Source organism: Sorghum bicolor, chromosome 3 (genome assembly GCF_000003195.3).
Source record: "Sorghum bicolor cultivar BTx623 chromosome 3, Sorghum_bicolor_NCBIv3, whole genome shotgun sequence".
Taxonomy (NCBI): domain Eukaryota; kingdom Viridiplantae; phylum Streptophyta; class Magnoliopsida; order Poales; family Poaceae; genus Sorghum; species Sorghum bicolor.
The window spans coordinates 58,053,779-58,072,462 of NC_012872.2; the positions used below are offsets into that span (position 1 = coordinate 58,053,779).

At 44.1% G+C, this 18,684-nt stretch overlaps 4 protein-coding genes across 4 annotated transcripts; 1 reads left to right on the forward strand and 3 right to left on the reverse strand.

The window, feature by feature from the left end:
- On the forward strand, positions 95-6,800 carry LOC8054964 (pre-mRNA-splicing factor CWC22 homolog). Its single transcript, XM_002456024.2, has 8 exons — positions 95-1,366; positions 1,995-2,117; positions 2,219-2,285; positions 3,532-3,635; positions 3,918-4,020; positions 4,129-4,427; positions 5,786-6,091; positions 6,184-6,800. The coding sequence occupies exons 1-8, from the start codon at positions 347-349 to the stop codon at positions 6,538-6,540; spliced, it is 2,379 nt and encodes a 792-aa protein (XP_002456069.1). The 5' UTR covers positions 95-346; the 3' UTR covers positions 6,541-6,800.
- Positions 9,883-11,493, reverse strand: LOC8058257 (isoflavone reductase homolog IRL). The gene is made up of 3 exons (XM_021456740.1): positions 11,005-11,493; positions 10,441-10,882; positions 9,883-10,351 (listed from the first exon to the last, which is right to left on the reverse strand). The coding sequence occupies exons 1-3, from the start codon at positions 11,323-11,325 to the stop codon at positions 10,185-10,187; spliced, it is 930 nt and encodes a 309-aa protein (XP_021312415.1). The 5' UTR covers positions 11,326-11,493; the 3' UTR covers positions 9,883-10,184.
- LOC8054965 lies at positions 11,649-12,312 on the reverse strand. The gene has a single exon (XM_002458200.2). The coding sequence runs from the start codon at positions 12,133-12,135 to the stop codon at positions 11,875-11,877; it is 261 nt and encodes an 86-aa protein (XP_002458245.1). The 5' UTR covers positions 12,136-12,312; the 3' UTR covers positions 11,649-11,874.
- On the reverse strand, positions 13,120-17,464 carry LOC110433864 (cytosolic isocitrate dehydrogenase [NADP]-like). The gene is made up of 15 exons (XM_021456739.1): positions 17,227-17,464; positions 16,234-16,277; positions 16,013-16,122; positions 15,811-15,848; positions 15,634-15,711; positions 15,496-15,549; positions 15,311-15,412; positions 15,055-15,140; positions 14,860-14,963; positions 14,684-14,752; positions 14,490-14,605; positions 14,333-14,367; positions 14,017-14,159; positions 13,646-13,771; positions 13,120-13,539 (listed from the first exon to the last, which is right to left on the reverse strand). The coding sequence occupies exons 1-15, from the start codon at positions 17,447-17,449 to the stop codon at positions 13,455-13,457; spliced, it is 1,413 nt and encodes a 470-aa protein (XP_021312414.1). The 5' UTR covers positions 17,450-17,464; the 3' UTR covers positions 13,120-13,454.

Here is an 18,684-nt window from a genome sequence, read left to right on the forward strand (position 1 = left end):
GGCACGCATGGCCCGGTATTTTTGAAAGGCCTAGTGGCAGCTCGATATCCGGTGCGGCCTGCTAAGCTTCCTCAGCAGCCCGGGCCAGCGCGCTAAGACCCCAAACCCTAACTCCACCGGCCCGGCCTCCCCACGCTCGCAGGCGAAGGCCCCCTGCACCGCCGCGACCTCGTCCTCCTGCTTCCCGCCCCCTGCTCCCCCGCGCGGCCTCCAGCGCAGCGTCCGCGCCGGCGTCGAGCGCGCGGCCGGCTTCGAGCGCAGCGGCCTCGAGCGGCGGTCGCCGCCTCCACTTTCCTTTTCAATCTCGCAGACGACTGACGAACCCGCAGAAACCCTCGGTCGCGCTATGGCCGCCTCCGCCTCCGCCTCCCCGCCGCGCCACCGCCACAGCCACCGCGATGAAGTCTCCCCGCGCCGCCGCAAGCGCCGCGCGTCCCCGTCTCCGTCCCCACCCCGCTCACCATCTCCCGGCGTCGACGCGGACCGCCGTCGCAGATCTAGGGCTTCGCCGCCCGATTCCGACCACCGCGGCCGCCGCCGCGACGCCAAGCCCTCGGAGGAGAAGAACGGCCACGCCAAGCCCGGAAGGGATGAGGACGGCGACAACCACCCTCCCCGGCGCGACAGGGTTTCAGATGGGGAGGATGGTTTCCAACGCCGGAGGATGCGCGATAGGGTTTCCGGCGATGAGAAGGAGGAAGGCCGTCGGCACAGGCGTGCTAGGGATGCGGATGACGCGCCTGACTACCGCCGTGGCAAGCGAGACCGGGAGAGGGACAGCCGGTGCCACCGCCGCCGGAGCCCTAGCTCGGAGTCAGGGTCCTCACCCGACGACCGTCGACACCGCCGCCGGCGCCGAGACGAGGGCTCCAGGCGGCGGGATGACCGCAGGCGAAGGGAGGACGACGGAGACGAGCGCCGGAGAAGCCCTGTGAAGAGGGAGCCGACCCCGCCACTGCCTCCACCACCACCACTGCTTCCGGAGATGATCCCTGGCCGCACAGGTGGGATCTACATTCCGCCTTTCCGCATGGCGCAGATGATGCGTGATGTAGAGGACAAGTCGAGCCCAGAGTATCAGCGCCTCACCTGGGATGCTCTCAAGAAGAGCATCAATGGGTTGGTGAATAAGGTGAATGCGACCAATATCAAGAATATAGTGCCGGAGCTCTTCGCAGAGAACCTTGTTCGTGGGCGGGGGCTCTTCTGTCAGTCTTGCATCAAGTCACAGATGGCCTCACCTGGGTTCACCGATGTATTTGCTGCGCTAGTTGCGGTTGTGAATACCAAGTTCCCTGAGATTGGGCGGTTGCTTCTTGTTCGTGTTGTGCTCCAGCTCAAGAGGGCATATAAGCGAAATGACAAGGTGAGCTTGTCTTCATTTTCCTTAGCTCAAGAAATATTAATACTTAATTGAATGACTCATTTATTTAGAATTTACGAATGCTAGGGTGTAGTTGCATTCCAAGGTGATTTCATAGAACTAATTTAGCTTAATGTAAGGTTGCTTACCTACTCCTGATCAAGATCTTTGGAATTGTTTCAACTCACTTATTTACAAAATGGGCTATGCCATTTATATTAGTCCTTTAAACAAAACTGGCTACTTAAGTCTGCAGCGAAGCAGAACTATTTGTACCAATAGGTCTGCTGTTCTGTTGTTACAAAGGGTTGTAGTTAGGCTCATGAAAATTTTTGCTCAACACTTTACATTGCTTTCCATTTGTATTAGAATGGATGAACTGGATCGATGCAGGTTTAGAAAGTTACATAGGGTATACATTCTACTTGGATTCTGGTTTCAAATCAAATAAAAGAACTAACGGAAGTTGCTGTTTATACCTGGGTCCTATATACACTGGCATCTGCTGTTTATGTACATAGGTTGAATTGTTGCTTACATTCAGGATGCTTAATATTTGAGTATGAAGAATTACATACTTTATTGTTAGTTTCTGCATATATTTCTTACTAAAGTTATCCTTTACTTGCAGCCTCAATTGCTTGCGGCAACCAAATTCATTGCGCACTTGGTAAATCAGGTGGTGGCACATGAGCTTGTGGCGCTGGAGCTTCTTACTGTACTCCTGGAAAATCCAACTGATGATAGTGTTGAGGTACATAGTTTGGACCTTATGTACTTTTTGACTTTTTTCTATCTTGTTAACAATTAACAACTTACTCATTTCTGGAATATGTGTATGTTTGTCAATGATAGGTCGCTGTGGGGTTTGTCAAAGAGTGTGGGGCAATGCTGCAGGACTTGTCTCCTCAAGGGCTTCATGGTAAGCTATTTCAAACGGTGCTCTGACTCTGAGTATGGCTTGCTAAACTTGTTAGCTTTTGGTGATGCAGAATGGTTTTCTCAACACACATTTTATACCATCGAGCATCGACATTCATTTATGGATTTTCAAATTGTTTGAGTCTCTAATGTAGTATGGTCTCATGGTTAATTCTAAAATACTTGGATACCATGATGATGGTTAGGTCAAACATGTGATTATCTGGGTTTTGGCAGAATGTAGAAACCTTGTTTTAACTTTGTATAAGATGCATTATTGTGGACCAATGGTGATTGGTGAACGACTAGATGTTCAGCCTTAGTTTTGGATGCTCTGGAGAAGAAAAGTTTTGATGCATAAGTACAATTATTATGCTGCTATATGAATTGAATTGAATCTGGCAACACTATCCTCTGTGCTAGTTGCCTAATTAAGTAAGATGGAAACTTGTGTACAAAGGTTAGCTATGTGACATGAAGGTTGCTTTTAAAGGTACAAACTACTGTTAGCCACCATAAGTAAACAGTCAAAAATTTTCTGAATTGTTCTATACTATACATCTCGATTGTGTAATACTCCCTCCAGTCAAGTTTATAAGGCACAGTCAGACATGACATGGTCTCCCAAACTACAATTTGGTCATTCATTTATTGTGTTTATTTTATGGTTATAAAGTTATGATCATTGGCAGTATATTTGATTTATAATCTAACTATATCAAGTTTGTATTACAATTACTGGCCAAATTATCGGTTCAAGATTGTGAAGTTTGAATCTTGATATGCATGTGCAAACTGGACCAGTCGGTGTATTCCTTTGAGCCGATGCATATAATCTTTCCATTAACTATATGCATATATTATTTTAGTGTTTGTACAGTCAACTATTATTTCTCCATTAAAAACTGGATGAGACATTCAAAAGATGATATAGTGGACTTGTTTAGGTTGTTCTTGAAGATTGTTATTTTTTCTTTATGTTTGTCACTCATTATAAGATGGATTGATGTTTAGTTTTCTGTTCTCTTTTGAATACTGTGTCCAAAAAAATTATTTTTTATTCGAGGGTGAATGCTATGTTTGGCATTAAATGTGATTAGTGATTATTTATTTATAAATGCTGAAACACTTAGCCTTAATTTGACCATTGTGGATAAGCCTTTATTGATCCCACGCTGTTAGTTTTGTTCTCTGTCCTATTTCTTGTTCCATTCACAAAGTATTTACCTGTTCATCAATTCATGCAGCTATTTTTGAAAGATTTCGAGGCATTCTACATGAAGGAGAAATAGACAAGAGAGTGCAGTTTCTTATTGAAGGCCTTTTTGCAATTAGAAAGGCTAAATTCCAGGTAAAGTTACACTTATGGTCATGGTTTTTGAGGTGCTGTGGTGTCCTGTTGTGCTGGGGAGATGTTTGTACGCCTAGGCTCCTTCTAGGTGACACCTAGGTGATATGGTGTAACTAAAACCTTGTGGTGTCCTGTCGCACTTGGGGTATGCCTCAGTGCCTAGGCGACGCCTCAAAAACCATGCTCCTGATTTAGAAAAGGCTCGAAGTTGAGAAGCCTGGTGTTTTTTGTGTTGCATGTTCAATTGAATGTTCTGACATGATTTTTGTTTCATTTATGTAGGGTTTCCCAGCCATCCGTCCAGAGCTGGATCTAGTGGAGCAGGAGGACCAGTTTACACATGAGATATCCCTTGAAGATGACCTAGACCCTGAGACCAATCTAAGTAAGGCTTTGCTGCATAGATATTCCTCTATGCTACATTGTTAATATGAGCTTTCTGACTGGAGATCCAGTTGTGTGTAATGTAATGCTGACCTCTCTTTAATTGCAGATGTTTTCAGGGCAAACCCCAATTTTGTTGAAGATGAGAAGGCATATGAGAATCTAAAGAGAAGCATCCTGGGAGCAGAGTCTTCTGAAGATGAAGAAGGATCAGATGCTGCTTCTGATGATGATGAAGATGAGGAAGAATCCGATGAAGAGGATGAGGAACAAATGGAGATAAGGGATAGAACAGAGACGAATCTTGTGAACCTTAGAAGAACAATATATTTGACTATTATGTCCAGTGTTGATTTTGAAGAAGCTGGGCACAAGCTTATGAAAATTAAGCTTGAGCCTGGTCAAGAGGTAAGCATCAGAAGCCCTTCTTGATTTCATGTGATTCTGATATCTGATTAATTTTGATATCTAATATTGATTTATGTTTGTTTGTTGAGGTGTTTCTTGCTTGCTTGCTTGCTTGTCTTTCGTTCCCTTTTCCTTTTTGATAGTAAGCTGCCACAGTTTAGAAACTTATTCTGTATTTGCTTCTAGTACCACTATTTTTTTTTACACTGATTTAAACTTTCATAAACGTTTTTAAGTTTTGCTGCTTATCTTTTTATTGGACTAATTTATCTTGGCAAATTTTTCCCATAGCTATGTTTGAGTAAAGCTTGCTTTAGATTAATCCTAATACTTCAATACTCCCCATTTTATAGAGGTTAGATATGTTGTGAAAAGTGACCACACGTTTGGTCAACACCTACAGCCTCAATGGCTGATTCAATGGTAGTTAGAAAGATAACTATCCATTACATGCAAAGTGCTCTTGAATGGTTGAGCATGATAGAGGAATCCTGTAGCGATTGCCTACAGGACATACGCTGAATTTATTGCTGTATATTTGTGTCAAAGCTGCTAACAGGAGTACAAGTTATCATTGGCTGGTTAATCCTTCCTTTAACAATATAATAAATTGCATTGTTACAACTTTTCACCTTCATGGACTCTTTTTTATCATTGGTCTAGCCGAGCTAGTTTTGGTAATTTCACAAGATACCGTTTTCTGATAAACTGGTCTGCAGTCTTTATTTCTGAGCATTTCATTACATGCTATGCACTTTGTAACCTCAAGAGATTAGATTAATTGCAGCAATTGATCTATTCAGATGAGCAGAAAACTAATTTTGAAAATTCTGTGGATACATGTGAAATGTATTCATGACTTGACATTAATTGTTAGTTGATGTATTGCTAGTAACAGACGTATTGTAACAAATACTAATATTGTGTGCAGCAGTGCAGTGCATAACCTACATTAAGACTATCTTTCTGGTTTTTGTTGTTCCACCTGTCGCAAAATATTTCAAGTAGCTGTTGCCTTCAAGAAAAAATTTAAATAAAGCAAACGACCATTGTTTTCGTTATTGTCACTATGCTTGAAACAGATAATATGCACAGAAACAAATAATGCTTAAGGTTAAGTAACTTCTTTGTAGTTATAAATGTAATTAATATTTTGTTGCGTTTAGTGTCTTTTTATATGGGGGTTATGGGGCTTTTAATTGCTTTGTGTTTTGTTGTTGGCTTGATGCAAAATCTGCAATCTTTATTTGTTTGAAGAGAAATCTGCAATGGCTTGATGTGGAATATGTAATCTTTACTTTTTTGAGGAGAAATCTGCAAGTATTGTTTCCTGACGAAAATTGTTTGTTTTATGGCAGATGGAGCTGTGCATTATGCTTCTTGAGTGTTGCAGTCAGGAGAGAACATATCTTCGTTATTATGGGCTGCTAGGACAGCGATTTTGCATGATCAATAAAGTGTACCAAGAGAACTTTGAAAAATGCTTTGTGCAACAATATTCGATGATTCATCGTCTTGAAACAAACAAGTTGAGGAATGTTGCCAAGTTCTTTGCACATTTGTTGGGGACTGATGCGCTCCCTTGGCATGTTTTGGCTTACATCAGGTTGACAGAGGAAGACACGACATCATCTTCTCGAATTTTTATAAAAATTCTATTCCAAGTATGTTTGCAAAGATTCTGCTTTCAAGCCATAGCTATTTATCATTGTTTGTATTGTATTAGAATACTGATATGCCTTTTTTCCTGATGCAGGAATTATCGGAGCACCTGGGCATACGCCTACTCAATGAGAGGCTGAATGATCCTAACATGCAAGGTTCCTTCGAATCTATCTTCCCAAAGGATCATCCAAAGAATACAAGGTTCTCAATCAATTTCTTCACGTCCATTGGTCTTGGTGGTATAACGGAAAGCCTGAGGGAGTACTTGAAGAACATGCCGCGCCTAATAATGCAGCAGCAGAAGCCGGAATCATCGCAGTCAGAATCAGGTGGATCTGAATCTGGTTCAGAATGCTCTAGCTCAGGGTCTAGTTCTGAGTCTGAGTCAGAATCAAGCTCTGATGAGAGTGACAGGAGGCGGAGTAAGAAGAGGAGGAAGAGGACTTGAGAGCACTTCCAAATGTGCTTATTGGAATCACGTATTTGGTTTTGTTCAAATTCAAATGTGCTGCTTTAGTATGCATGTGCAGTATGTGATTTAGCTCTTGATGTGTTCGTTGTAATCAGAAAGCTGTAACATGTAAGATACTATACTATCCAAACTTGTACGGGCAGGTTGGTAGTCCAGCAACCAAGGGGTAATAGAAATCTTAGCCCCCTCGTTTCACAACAGCTTGTCCCGTAGTAGTTTATAACATTGTTCACATATACACCGGACGCTTAGAATCAAATAGAAAACAGAAGTTTGAGTATTTTTGTTTATGTGAACAATGGTCCGCTGTGTGTCCACTAGTTCAAATATATGTGAACACTCCGATGTTGCTTTCTGTTCACAAAAAAAAAAGATGTTGCTTTCAATATCAATAGGAAAGATGGTGGATGACCAAGGAACGGTGGCAAGTCAGGAGCTGGACGTGCTGATTTCCTGATGGATGCTTTCCATGCCGAGCTGTTGGCGTGCTTTGCAGGTTTACAAGTAGCAGTCAAGTTGGGAATACAGGAGATCGACATAGAGACAGATGCTACACTCATCAAAGAGGCGCTGACAGGTGACGGATACAGATTATCTGCTGTTGGGGTCTAGTCACGGAAATAAACTGTTCCCAAAAAATAATGAGGAAATATAAAAGGGGGAAGAACAGAAAAGCAGAAAAAAGAGCTACAAAGTACAAGAGAAAGGAGCTACAAAGTAAAAACTTGTATTGAGTTGACATTGTCTAGAGTAACTTTGAATTCTCAAATTGATGGCCCTTTTGTTCTTGCAGTCGGTTGTTCCAAATATGTGTCGATGCTTCTGATAGCCAAAGTCCTTGGTTCCTTTCTTGTTCTGTGTTTCCAGAGATGTAAAGTTTTCACAACATTCTCTTTGATTGCTGAGCAAGGTATTATGACATTGTCAACTACTTTTCTTTTTCTTGCCAATCAAATATTCTAGGCTATTGCAATTAAAATAGTTGTAGCTTTAGTATCAGCTTGTCCCAATTGATTATGTTCTGCAGCCAATAGAGCTTGTGCCATGTTTGTTTGCTGATTTAGAGCGAAGCCCAAGGTTGTCCATACTTGAGTTGCATATGGACATCTGAAAGCAAATGTTCTACATTCTCCTCTTCATTACAACCTTAGGGACATAAGGCATTTTCTATGATATTTTTCTTTGCTAGGATATCTCTTGTCTTCAATCTTCCTTTTGCTGCTTGCCAAGTAAAGATCTTACATTTCTTAGGAGCCAAGGACGACCAAATATCTTGTGCTACTGGGCAAAGGACTCCTCCAAAGGTTAGCATGAAGTGAATTGTTTTGACCGTGAATTCCTTAGTTCGTCTAAATCTCAACTCTCTTGCATCTTCAAGATCTATCTGAAAGCCGTCTAGTTGATTTAGTAACTGAAGAAGTTCATGTTCTGTTCTTTGAGAAGTTAAGGGTCTTGTACGGATTTGCCATCCTAAATCTGATCTGCAGTCTAGAACAGTGACATTTTTATTTACAACATGTGAGAAGAACAAGTGAGAGTATTGGCAAGCTAAGGGCTTTTTGTTAAGCCAACTATCAAGCCAAAAAGCAGTGTTTTTCCCCTTTCCTACTGTAACTATTGTCATTGCTCTGTAGAGGTCAATCAAATGCATTAGTTGTCTCCATACCAAAGTAGTCTTGTTGATTTTTATCTCCTATCCTTTTTTGGTTGGAACTGAATATCTTATCCATTTAGCCCAACTACAGTCAAGTTGAAAGTGATATTTATGGATAAATTTTAGAAAGAGGCTGGTGTTTTGTTGTTCTAAATTTTTTATACCTAACCATCCTTCGTGCTTTGGAGTACAAATGTTTTCCCAAGCAATCATACAATTTGCCTCTAAAGTGTTTTTCTGTCCCTTTAAGCTCTTCGTCTATTAAGTGAACGTGGCCGGCTACTGCTTTCTTTGATTTCGTGGCAACATATACGGAGTCGCTTGTGATAACCTTATTAATATGAATGGAAGCAATTCTCAACCACTTTTTATGTGTTATATAGACACTATCCAATACGGAATTGATAATGTACAGACGTCTGTCTCATCCGGACAGACCCGCACACAAACGACTTGAACCGCCGTGACCATCCGCTCCCATCCAACCCGTGACCCCCAGCGGATAGAAACAGATGCATCCAGACGCTCTCCCTTCTCTCTCGCACGCACTCGCTCTCTTCGCTCTTGCTCGCCCGAGCTGCTCTCCGGCCGCGCGCCTAGATCGGGATGCTGCACCCGCGTGCAAGCTCGGCTATGCTCTCTCCATCCCTCCCTCTCCTGTGACCTCCATATTACCCTGGGTGTCCCAATCGATCTCGCTCCCGCTTCCCCCATCGGAGACGAGAACGACGACGACCACAACTACGGCTCCAACGCAGTAGATCGTTCCTTCTATAGATCCCACTTATCCTCCTCCTTCTCCTCCTCCTCCTCTCGACCCAAGTTTTCCTCCTCCCCCTACTCCGTCTCCTCTGATCTAGATCTAGATCTAAGGGACACGACGTTGATTAGAGTTTCAGCAAGTTATGTTGCAGTAGCCTTGCTTTGTTGTTGCAAAAAGTAATATTTCTTTGTTGCATTATTGTTGAAGTAGCCTCGTTTTGCTATTGCAACAAGTAATATTTCTTTGTTGTATTAGTCTTTTTTCTCTGATGTTGCATCTCGCATTGCACTTTTGTTTTTATTGTTTCAGTAGCCTTGTTTTGCTCTTGCAACAAGTAATTTTTTTGGTTGCATTAGTATTTTTTTCTTTGATGTTGCTTTCTCGCATTGCGCTTTGTTCTCCTTTGTTGCAGTAGCCATGTTCTGGTGTTGCAACAAGTGATATTTCTTTGTTGAATTAGTTTTTTTTTCTAATCTTACATCTCGCATTGCAGTAGCTTTGTTCTATTTGTTGTAGTCGCTTCGTTATGATGCTGTAGTAGATTTTTTGTTCTGATGTTGCGAACAAGTAATACTTTTTATGGGGGAGTGGTGAAGATGCAACGCACCTAGCGGGGTGCGGCAAGGGGATGTGCGGCGCAACAGGATGGTAGAGAGCAGGTGGCATGGCAGGATGCGGGAGGTCGGGTTGCGTGCGAGCGCGGGATGATCCGCCCTGACTGGCGAGTGACACCCGAGTCGAACGGACCTAAGGTGCTAGGTGCTCTGTTGTTTTGATCACATCAAAATGAGTCGTATTGTTTTGTGCGAGGAGCGAGCACGGTTTCGTGAGGTGAGGAGTCATACACTCGGACGGACCGAGGTGTGTCCGGAGGCACCCCTAATAAAGCCGGACATCCAGCTAGGACTTCCGCTATCCAATAGTGATCCACATACTCCTAGAGCCGGAGCCGCAGCACCCGGAGCCTCACCAACTGGCCCCTGGTTATTATTAGCGTATAATTGAAAAGATGAGACCAGTACAAAACAAGTAGGCACGCTAGATCCATCAGACACGTCTATCACTCATGGCGGGACAAATGATGCTTAGGTAGTCACGTCGTCGCTAGCGACTAGCAGTAGCTAGCTAAGGAATCACACAATTAGTTATGCCGTCCACACCAAACATTGCGGGCCACGGGCGACGTCCGGCCTGTTGAGACAATCAGACGAAGCGGTTGAGGTACTCATCGACGGTGGTGTACTTGACGTCCGGGTACAGCTCGCTGGCGTCCACCCCCATGGCCGGGTCGATCTCGAAGCCGGCCTGCTCCCCACGCACGTACCCCGCGTGCCCGATCGCCAGGATGATGCTCAGCGGGATCGGCGACTCTGCACATGGATCCGACAATGTTAAAACCTGTGCAATACTCTACTGCAATGGATCATATATTCATATCCAAAAGCAAAGCAAAGCAAACCTTGGATCTGCTTGAGCACGGCTTCCTCGGGCACGTACTCCCGCCGGAACGTCTTGCCGGTCTTCCTCTCCCACAGCGAGAGCAGCTGGTTGTGCGACAGCGTGTTGGACGGCGGCTTGATGTACAGCGTCTTGTTCTCGGCGCGCGGGTCGCCGGCTGCCAGCACCGTGTAGGTCCCGATGTCCGCCTCGTCGACGAACACCACCTTGGTGTCGCCGTCGCCGAGGACGACTGCCTCGTCCGTGGGCGGGCCGGGGGCGAGGAGCTGCCCGATGTTGGGGAGCCCGTAGCCCGCGAAGTAGCCGGCCACGGCGTAGGTGTAGGGGATGCCCGCGGCCTCGGTGGCCCGGCGGATGCCCACCTTGCCGCTTAGGACGGACTTGCCCGGCTCCACGATGCCCGTGCGGTCCACGTCCAGGCCGAACTCCGACGGGAAGAACCGCTGCGCGCATGCATGCGATGCGCAGGACCGAACGAAGCAGATTAGCTAGATGTGTCAGCATGCAGTACGCGCTCTTGCTTTGCTTCCAGTGCAGCAAGGGGAAGAAACAGGACACGACGGACCTTGACGTTGCCGGCCTCCTTGATGGCATCGATGAGCCTTGCCTGGTCGGCGATCTGCATCTTCCCGAGCGTGGAGATGACCACGTCGGCAGCCTTGACGGCGCTCGCCAGGCTAGCCTGGTCGTACAGGTCGCCCTTGAGGAGCGTCACGCCGGTGTCCTGGAAGCTCTTGAGCAGCGCCGCCTTGGCCGGGTCGGAGGGGGCGGTGTCCCTGACCAGCGCCAAGGTGGGGTGGCCGAGCCTCGCGCTCGCCGCCACGACATGCCTGCCCAGGTACCCCGTCCCGCCGACCACCAGGATCCTGCTCTTCTCCGACGCCATCCGGCCGGCCTGATTGTTAATTACTACACAGTAGCTACCGGGCAATAATGCGGGATCGATGGAGTTTGCTTAGCCTCTTGATTGGCGTGTCAGTTTCTGTACCTGAGGAATCAAACCCCACTATATATATGGGAAAATACAGCAGCTGGAACCGACCAGAGCCTAAGGCCTTGTTTAGTTCGCAAAAATTCTGAAAACATTGTCCAATCACGAAATAATTAGACTTAAAAGATTATCTCACAAATTATAGATAAACTGTACAATTAGTTTTTATTTTTATCTATTTAATACTCCATGAATGCATACTCCATGAAAAATTTCAATGTAACGAAAAATTTTGAAAATTTTTATAAACTAAACAAGGCCTATGTATAGGATTCAGATCAGACGGTCCTTTTACTTTATTGCAATCTATCTTACACAGTTACACTACCACTGGCTGGTTGGCTTCACAGTCCACGCGCGCGTAGACAGAGCAGCCAAGCAGCGCACACAAAAGCACGCACACGTACGGTGCCGCACACAAACCATCGCCGTCGCCCAGCACAATCACGCGGCAGTGCCGCCGGTGCCGGTTGCCCCGGCATCGGCGCTGTCGTCGGGGCGCTCCTTCTTGGCGCCGAAGGTGCGGTGGTCCACTCCACGGCCCGCGGCGTCGTCGACCTTGTCCTGCACCTTCTCGATCTGGATGGCGCCCTGGTCCTCCCGCGACCGCAGGTCCGTGCGCGTGCGGTTCTCCCCGCCGCCCACCGACTCGTACGTCGTCGGCGTCGTCTGCCCCACCGGGTGCGCGCCCTGTGCTCCCGACATTGTTCTCTGCTTCTGCCTGCCTGCGCGCTGCGCTAGTGTGTGTGGTCTTTACCCTCGCTCGCTCGCTCGTGCCTTGCTCGTCTTGAGGGGTCGTCTCTCCTCTCCGTTGGCGCGTCACTTGTGCTGCTGAAATGGGAAGCAAGTCGTCGTGTATATAGCTGTTAGCTGAGCTGCGGCGTGGGAGCGTCCACGCGGCGCGTGGGCTGGGGACGTGGTGCGACGGGAGCGGCGTCCTGGGACACATGGAATTGGGAGCGGACTCGTGTCCGCGCGCTGCCGTGTGCAGCTCACGCAGGAGACGCCGTAGCAGGCTAGCTTGCCCCGCCGGGTGTGCGGGGAGGATAAACACGACGTACCGACCACAACCACACCTGGCCGTCTGAAAAGAGTGGCCGGCGTCCCCCGAAGAGTGAAGACTGAAGAGGCACGACCACACCTGCCATGCCACTGCCAGTGATCCCGCGCTATGCGGTATCCTCTTCAGAGCAAGCCCACAAGGCCTTGATAGTGCCGTTTGTTTATAATTAGGCCTTGTTTAGTCTCTAATTTTTTTGTTTGGATACTTTAGTACTTTTGTTTTTATTTGACAATTATTGTCCAATCGTAGACTAACTAGACTCAAAAATTCATCTCGCGATTTACAGACAAACTGTATAATTAATTTTTGTTTTCAACTATATTTAATGCTCTATGTATGTGCTGAAAGATTCAATGTGACGGAGAATTTTATAAAGTTTTTAAGCCTTATTTTGCTTCGCAATATTTAATGCTTCATCTCTCTCGCTCTTTGTTCAAAGCTTCCCCAGGCACGAGTTTCGTAGAACCACTACTATTGAAGGACAACAAACACGGGTGACGTCATCTCCATTTGTGGGCCAAAACGGTAACATCGAAAGAGTTAGCATATACATAGTTTTTTGGGTTTTTTTTTTAACGGAAGGCATCTGTTTACTTGATGATGATGGAAAAACCGAGTGCATACGGTTATCGGCGAACTACGGAATGGGCAAACCAAACCGAACGAACTGCGTGATTTGTGAACTACAGAAAAGGAGAAAACAAGAAAATACCCAGGGAATGACTGAACTTAGCAAACATAAAAGTATTTTAATCATCTGCCACAGTTGTTCTATATATCCTTTATTATGGGCGCTCACGTGACACCATCATCTTTAATCAGCTTCGATCGAAATTGCATTGCGATGACGCACATTCAATTCATCACGGAAGCATGACTGGCAGTACCAATGTAACAGAAATGACTGGAGCAGATCGGTGATGAAGCATTCAAGTCGCCATGCACAAAGTTTCTTGTAAGCTCAATTGGCTCCCAATCTTGATCGGAGCTCAGTAGCAACTGCATCGATGAACTCTTCAGTGTTCAGGTAATGGCTTCTTGTGACGCTGCAAATTAAGAAAAGGTCAGATGCTGATCAGGCACTGAGAAAAGATCGTGCGAGAAATATGATTTAGTAGAACTAGATGACCAAAACTGCGAAGCATAGCATACCTGGCGGACCCATGAACAAGAAGTGCAAGATCTTTAGTCATCTTCCCAGACTCCACAGTTCCGACGCAAGCAGCCTCGAGTTTGAGAGCGAAGTCGAGTAGCCTAGCATTGTCATCCAGCTTTGCCCTGTGGTGCAGAAATAAAGGAGTACCAAAGTGAATCAGCCACAAAAACCTAGGTCCAACTCCAAGAATGGTAATTCACCTCAAGCTGATACATTGCATTAGCTCGCTATTTTGGTGAAAGTAGGATGATGTTCTTAGTTGTTACACACCAATGTTATATAACTGAACAAAGACTGACTCCCACCGCCTATATTACAGAAGGTTGTAAGCGTGAAAGGCTTGCCCCAAAGCAAGTAGAAGTTGTACCTGTGTGCAAGTCCTCTTGTCCATGCAAAGATTGAAGCAATGCTGTTCGTACTGGTTTCACCTCCTTTCTGGTGAACACGGAAATGACGGGTAACTGTGCCGTGGGCAGCTTCAGCTTCAATGGTTTTTCCATCAGGGCACACCTATATACAGAACGGATTGACATCATTGTGTATATTTATGATAATGTAAAGCATGGATCTCTGAAGATACATTCCCAGGTATGACACTAATTCAACAAAAAATAAGGTTCTTTTTCTTTTTATAATTATGACATCTAATCAAGAAAGTAAACTAGAAATCAAAAGATACATACCAACACTGATGTCATCAAACCCAAAGAGCCAAAACCTGCATTGGTATATAGGTTGAATTAAATAGAATGCATTTTAGCCTTGTTGATTATCATGCAAGGGGAAAAAATATTATTGAGCATGTTCTACGCATGGATTTAGAAGTTTGTATTTTATTACCTTGAGCTAAGAAATCACTCTGCACATCTCCATCGTAATTCTTGCAAGCCCACACATAGCCTCCTTCACTCTTAAGCGCATACGCAACCATGTCATCAATAAGACGATGCTCATACCTGCCAGATTCGACAACAAGATAACACTGAGAGAACTTTCTAGAAGATTTGAGCAAACAACACAAGATGGAAATTCACCATATTCCAGCAGCCTCAAATTTTGATTTCCAGCCAGCTTCATAGACCTCCTGGAAAATGTCCTTAAACCTGCAAGACCACAAAATATCACAATGCAAACACACACACATATATAATAAGACCAATTATCTATAAGACAAGCACCAGATAATAAGAGCATATAAAGATGTAAGCACCTGCCATCGTATTTTTTCAGGATTGTGTTTTTGGTGCTAAGGTAGAGTGGCCATTTCTTCTCATAAGCAGTTGTCATAGAAGCCTCGGCAAAAGCTCGAATTGACTATCAATAGCAATTAAAAAGATGTTCAGAAAAATACTCAGAATTGAGACACTACATCATAAGTTGTAACTAAAGACAAGACATGTAGTACCTCATCAGTGTTGTACATAGACAAGGCAACTCCTCCAGCACCAGTGAAGTTGAACACCTCCAGATCAATCTGTTCTTCTTTTCCCTCTACCAATTGAAAAGGAAACAAGAAAAATAGATGATCAAATTTTGGCTCACATCAGCTCTCTGAATGACAAACAATGCAATCATACAGGACATAATGAGAATCTGTGAAAGAAAAAAACTGTTAAGAAATTCAGTTTAATGATCTGATGTAGGCAACCATACGTCCATACCAAAAACTAGCTTCAGCTTCCCAGGCCCCTTCAGAACTGCATCAGTAGCACGGTACTGATCACCGAAGGCATGCCTTCCAATGCAGATGGGCTTAGTCCATCCTGATTTCACAAACATTTCAGTTTAGAGGGAAAACATTATTACAATCAAAATGCAGAGTAGTTTCACTTTTTTTGTTAAATACCTGGAACAAGCCTTGGCACATTTTTGCATATAATCGGCTCTCTGAACACAGTGCCTAAAAGCAACAAGCAGAAAGAGAAGCTTCAACAACCAAACTATGAGTATTGCATTCAAAATTCAAATTACAAAAGCACTTTACCGTTTATAATGTTCCTAATTGTGCCATTTGGGCTCTTCCACATGTGCTTCAGGTTGAACTCCTTAACCCGAGTTTCATCTGTCACATGTTGAAGTAGTTAGATATATAAACTTACATAGAAAGGTATTTCAACAATATTAAGAGTGCATATTTCATCCGCATAAGAATCAAATGTACCTGGAGTGATGGTCGCACACTTAATAGCCACATTGTACCTGCAAAACATTGGGTTAGATCTGAGTAATATGGAACAACAAAGTCACAGGTAGATGGTAGAATAACATGGCATGACCTTGATTTCAACAAAATTCATAAGAATCTTGTGATTCAAACCCTTTGCATCAGACTCAAAATCAAAATACCTAAAAAAAACTCTTACTTGAGAGTAGCCTCTGCAGCCTCCACTGTGACCTTGTCATCAGTTGCATCCCGATGCAGTATCCCCAAATCATAGTACTTGATGTCCAGATCAAGAAATGGAAAAATAAGCTGCAAAAATAATCTATTGTCATCATCTGGCCTAATGGAAACATAGAAAAAAAATAGGAGCAAGCAGTGCAGTTTAATCAGAAGACTGGTAACGCATGAAGTATTGATTACCTTGTCCTTGATAGACTGCCAGAATACCCTGGTCATCTCATCACCTGTAATAGGACAATGGCACAAGGTATCAGCTACAGTGTGTTTAAGCAAATTAATTTAACTTTGTGCATTTCACATTGGAAAAGAAAAAACATTACAAATTTATCACTAAAATGGGTTATTTGGATGAGCGTTATCTTGTTTTTCTTTTCCTTCAAAGATGGAGAAGTCAGCACATGTGGCAGTCAGTACAAGCAGAGCAACAATAATGATCGAACGCAGAGCAAGACTTTTTATTGCACCCAAAAATACAAGTGAGATCCAGTGGTTATACATCCACCAAAACTGTTCCACTACCAGTCGACTACCAGGTAGGGGCGGAAGCTATATATAATTTAGGGATGTGTTGCACCACTCAAAAATTACGAAACAGTGATTTAAACTAAAATTTCGCGACCATATACGCGGATGCAGTCCACCAGTCACTGTAGTACAAGTCCATGAACCTGCCACTGCCACCAGGAAAGCACCGGTGAGTGCTGACATCTAAAACACCACTTTTTTTCTCTATTTTACGCAGACTTCGTCTTTTTTTTTTTCTCTATTTAAGGCAGATTTCGTCAAACTTTCCTCCTGTATTTTACGCAGACTTCATATAAATTTTCTACACCTTCATCCGTAGTTAGATCATCCGTGCACCCGTCTGCATGCCTGAATTCAGTCTCACGGGTCACGGCAGGGAGGCGAACAGCGAGAAGTCGCCTCCCGCGCTTCCGCTGACATGCGCCGCGGCGACTCGACTACAGATTACACACAGGTTCCTCGCCAGAAACCTCCGTTAGCGTCTTACCGAACCCATCCACTAAACCTTAACCAAACAAATCAGAGTGATCACAAGGATAGCACCGAGGGTTCAATCCTACAGATCTCGGCGGACCCGAAAACCCGGCTTTAAATTAAAAAATCCAGCAGCGCGACGTAGTTTATTATCGGCAAGCGATGGGATCTCACCGTCCATCTCGACGATGGGGTTGGAGACCTTGATCTTCTCGAACGCCATGGCGGCGGTGGCGGGGTCGCAGCTTTGCCTCGGAGATCGGGAAGGGGCCTGCGGCGGCGCCTGTGGAAGGAGGAAGAGAGATGGCAGGCAGAGCCGCAGAGGCAGGGGAAGAGAGAAGGAAGAGAGTCTGCGAGCGGATTTAAAGAACAAGAGGGGGATGTTCCGGGCCCACATGTCGGTAGTGGATACGTTTGTAAACTAGTTTTCCCCGTGGGCCCCAGCTTAGGATCGGGAGGTGGGGCCAACCTGTATGAATCGGGGACGTACGCGTGGGCCGTCGATTATGGTGGGGGAGATGGTAGTTGAACCGTAGCAAAGTAATTGTAAAAAAAAAAAAAGAACCGTAGCAAAGTATCATATGGATTTATAGTTTGAGTTTTCAACAAAATTGCTTGGTTTTCTTTTGACAAGAAAAATGGCTTGGTTTTGGACTTTTGTTGAGGTGGTGCCGTGGCGACCGATTTTTTTTTTTTTACTATAATCATTTGGATAAGCCGAAAAGATTGATCCTCCATCTTTGTGTCTAGAAGTAGACTCTCGTAGGATTCCACCAGTTTGACCAAATTGAAAGATGTGTGCGTGCTTCGTCCGTGGGTCCCTAGTTTCTGTGGGTCTCTTCCTGACTGCTTTTGAAATAGACATCGTGAGATTATAAGGCCAGCCTAAATGCATGTTTTATGAGAGTGTCATACACATTAAATAGGGTACCACATAAGCAAAATTGTTGACTTAACGGGATCATTAAATGAAGGAGTTTTATCAGATGAGAGAGGAATTTCATCCCTATGAAACTCATATGGCTTTATAGTCTTGGTAACTGTGCCATAAAACTATGCATTGAGACTTAATAACTCATGCCTATTAAATATATGGTTGACTCTTCTACTTATCTAATTTAGAAGGATTTTTCGCGTGTTGCCGCATATATATATAAAGGAGAAATCTATATGTACAATATTAGTAATATAAGAACATGATATAATATATATAGATTTATTAGCATAATCGTGTTGATTTTATCCATATTGAATGATATGTCTTGCTGATGTGAATATCATAATTCGTGTGTTAGTAAACTTTAATTGTAAATGACGGTGGACTGGTGAGGTGCACACCTTGCATATCAAGAGAAATTGCTAGTACTGAATGATAGTGAACTGTTGAGGTAGACGTCTTGTATGTCAAAAGAAATAACTAGTAGGTTTTGCTTTATAAGAGTTATAATGTATACTCTATCCTATAGTCACTTCAATTTTCTTGGAGAGTTAAAATATTTTAATTTTAGCCAAATTTATATAATAAAATAAAATTATGATATTAAATAAATATTATTAGATTCTTCATTAACTTATATTTTATAATAATACATGTTTCATAAATTATTGCTTATGTCACGCGACGAAAAAGTC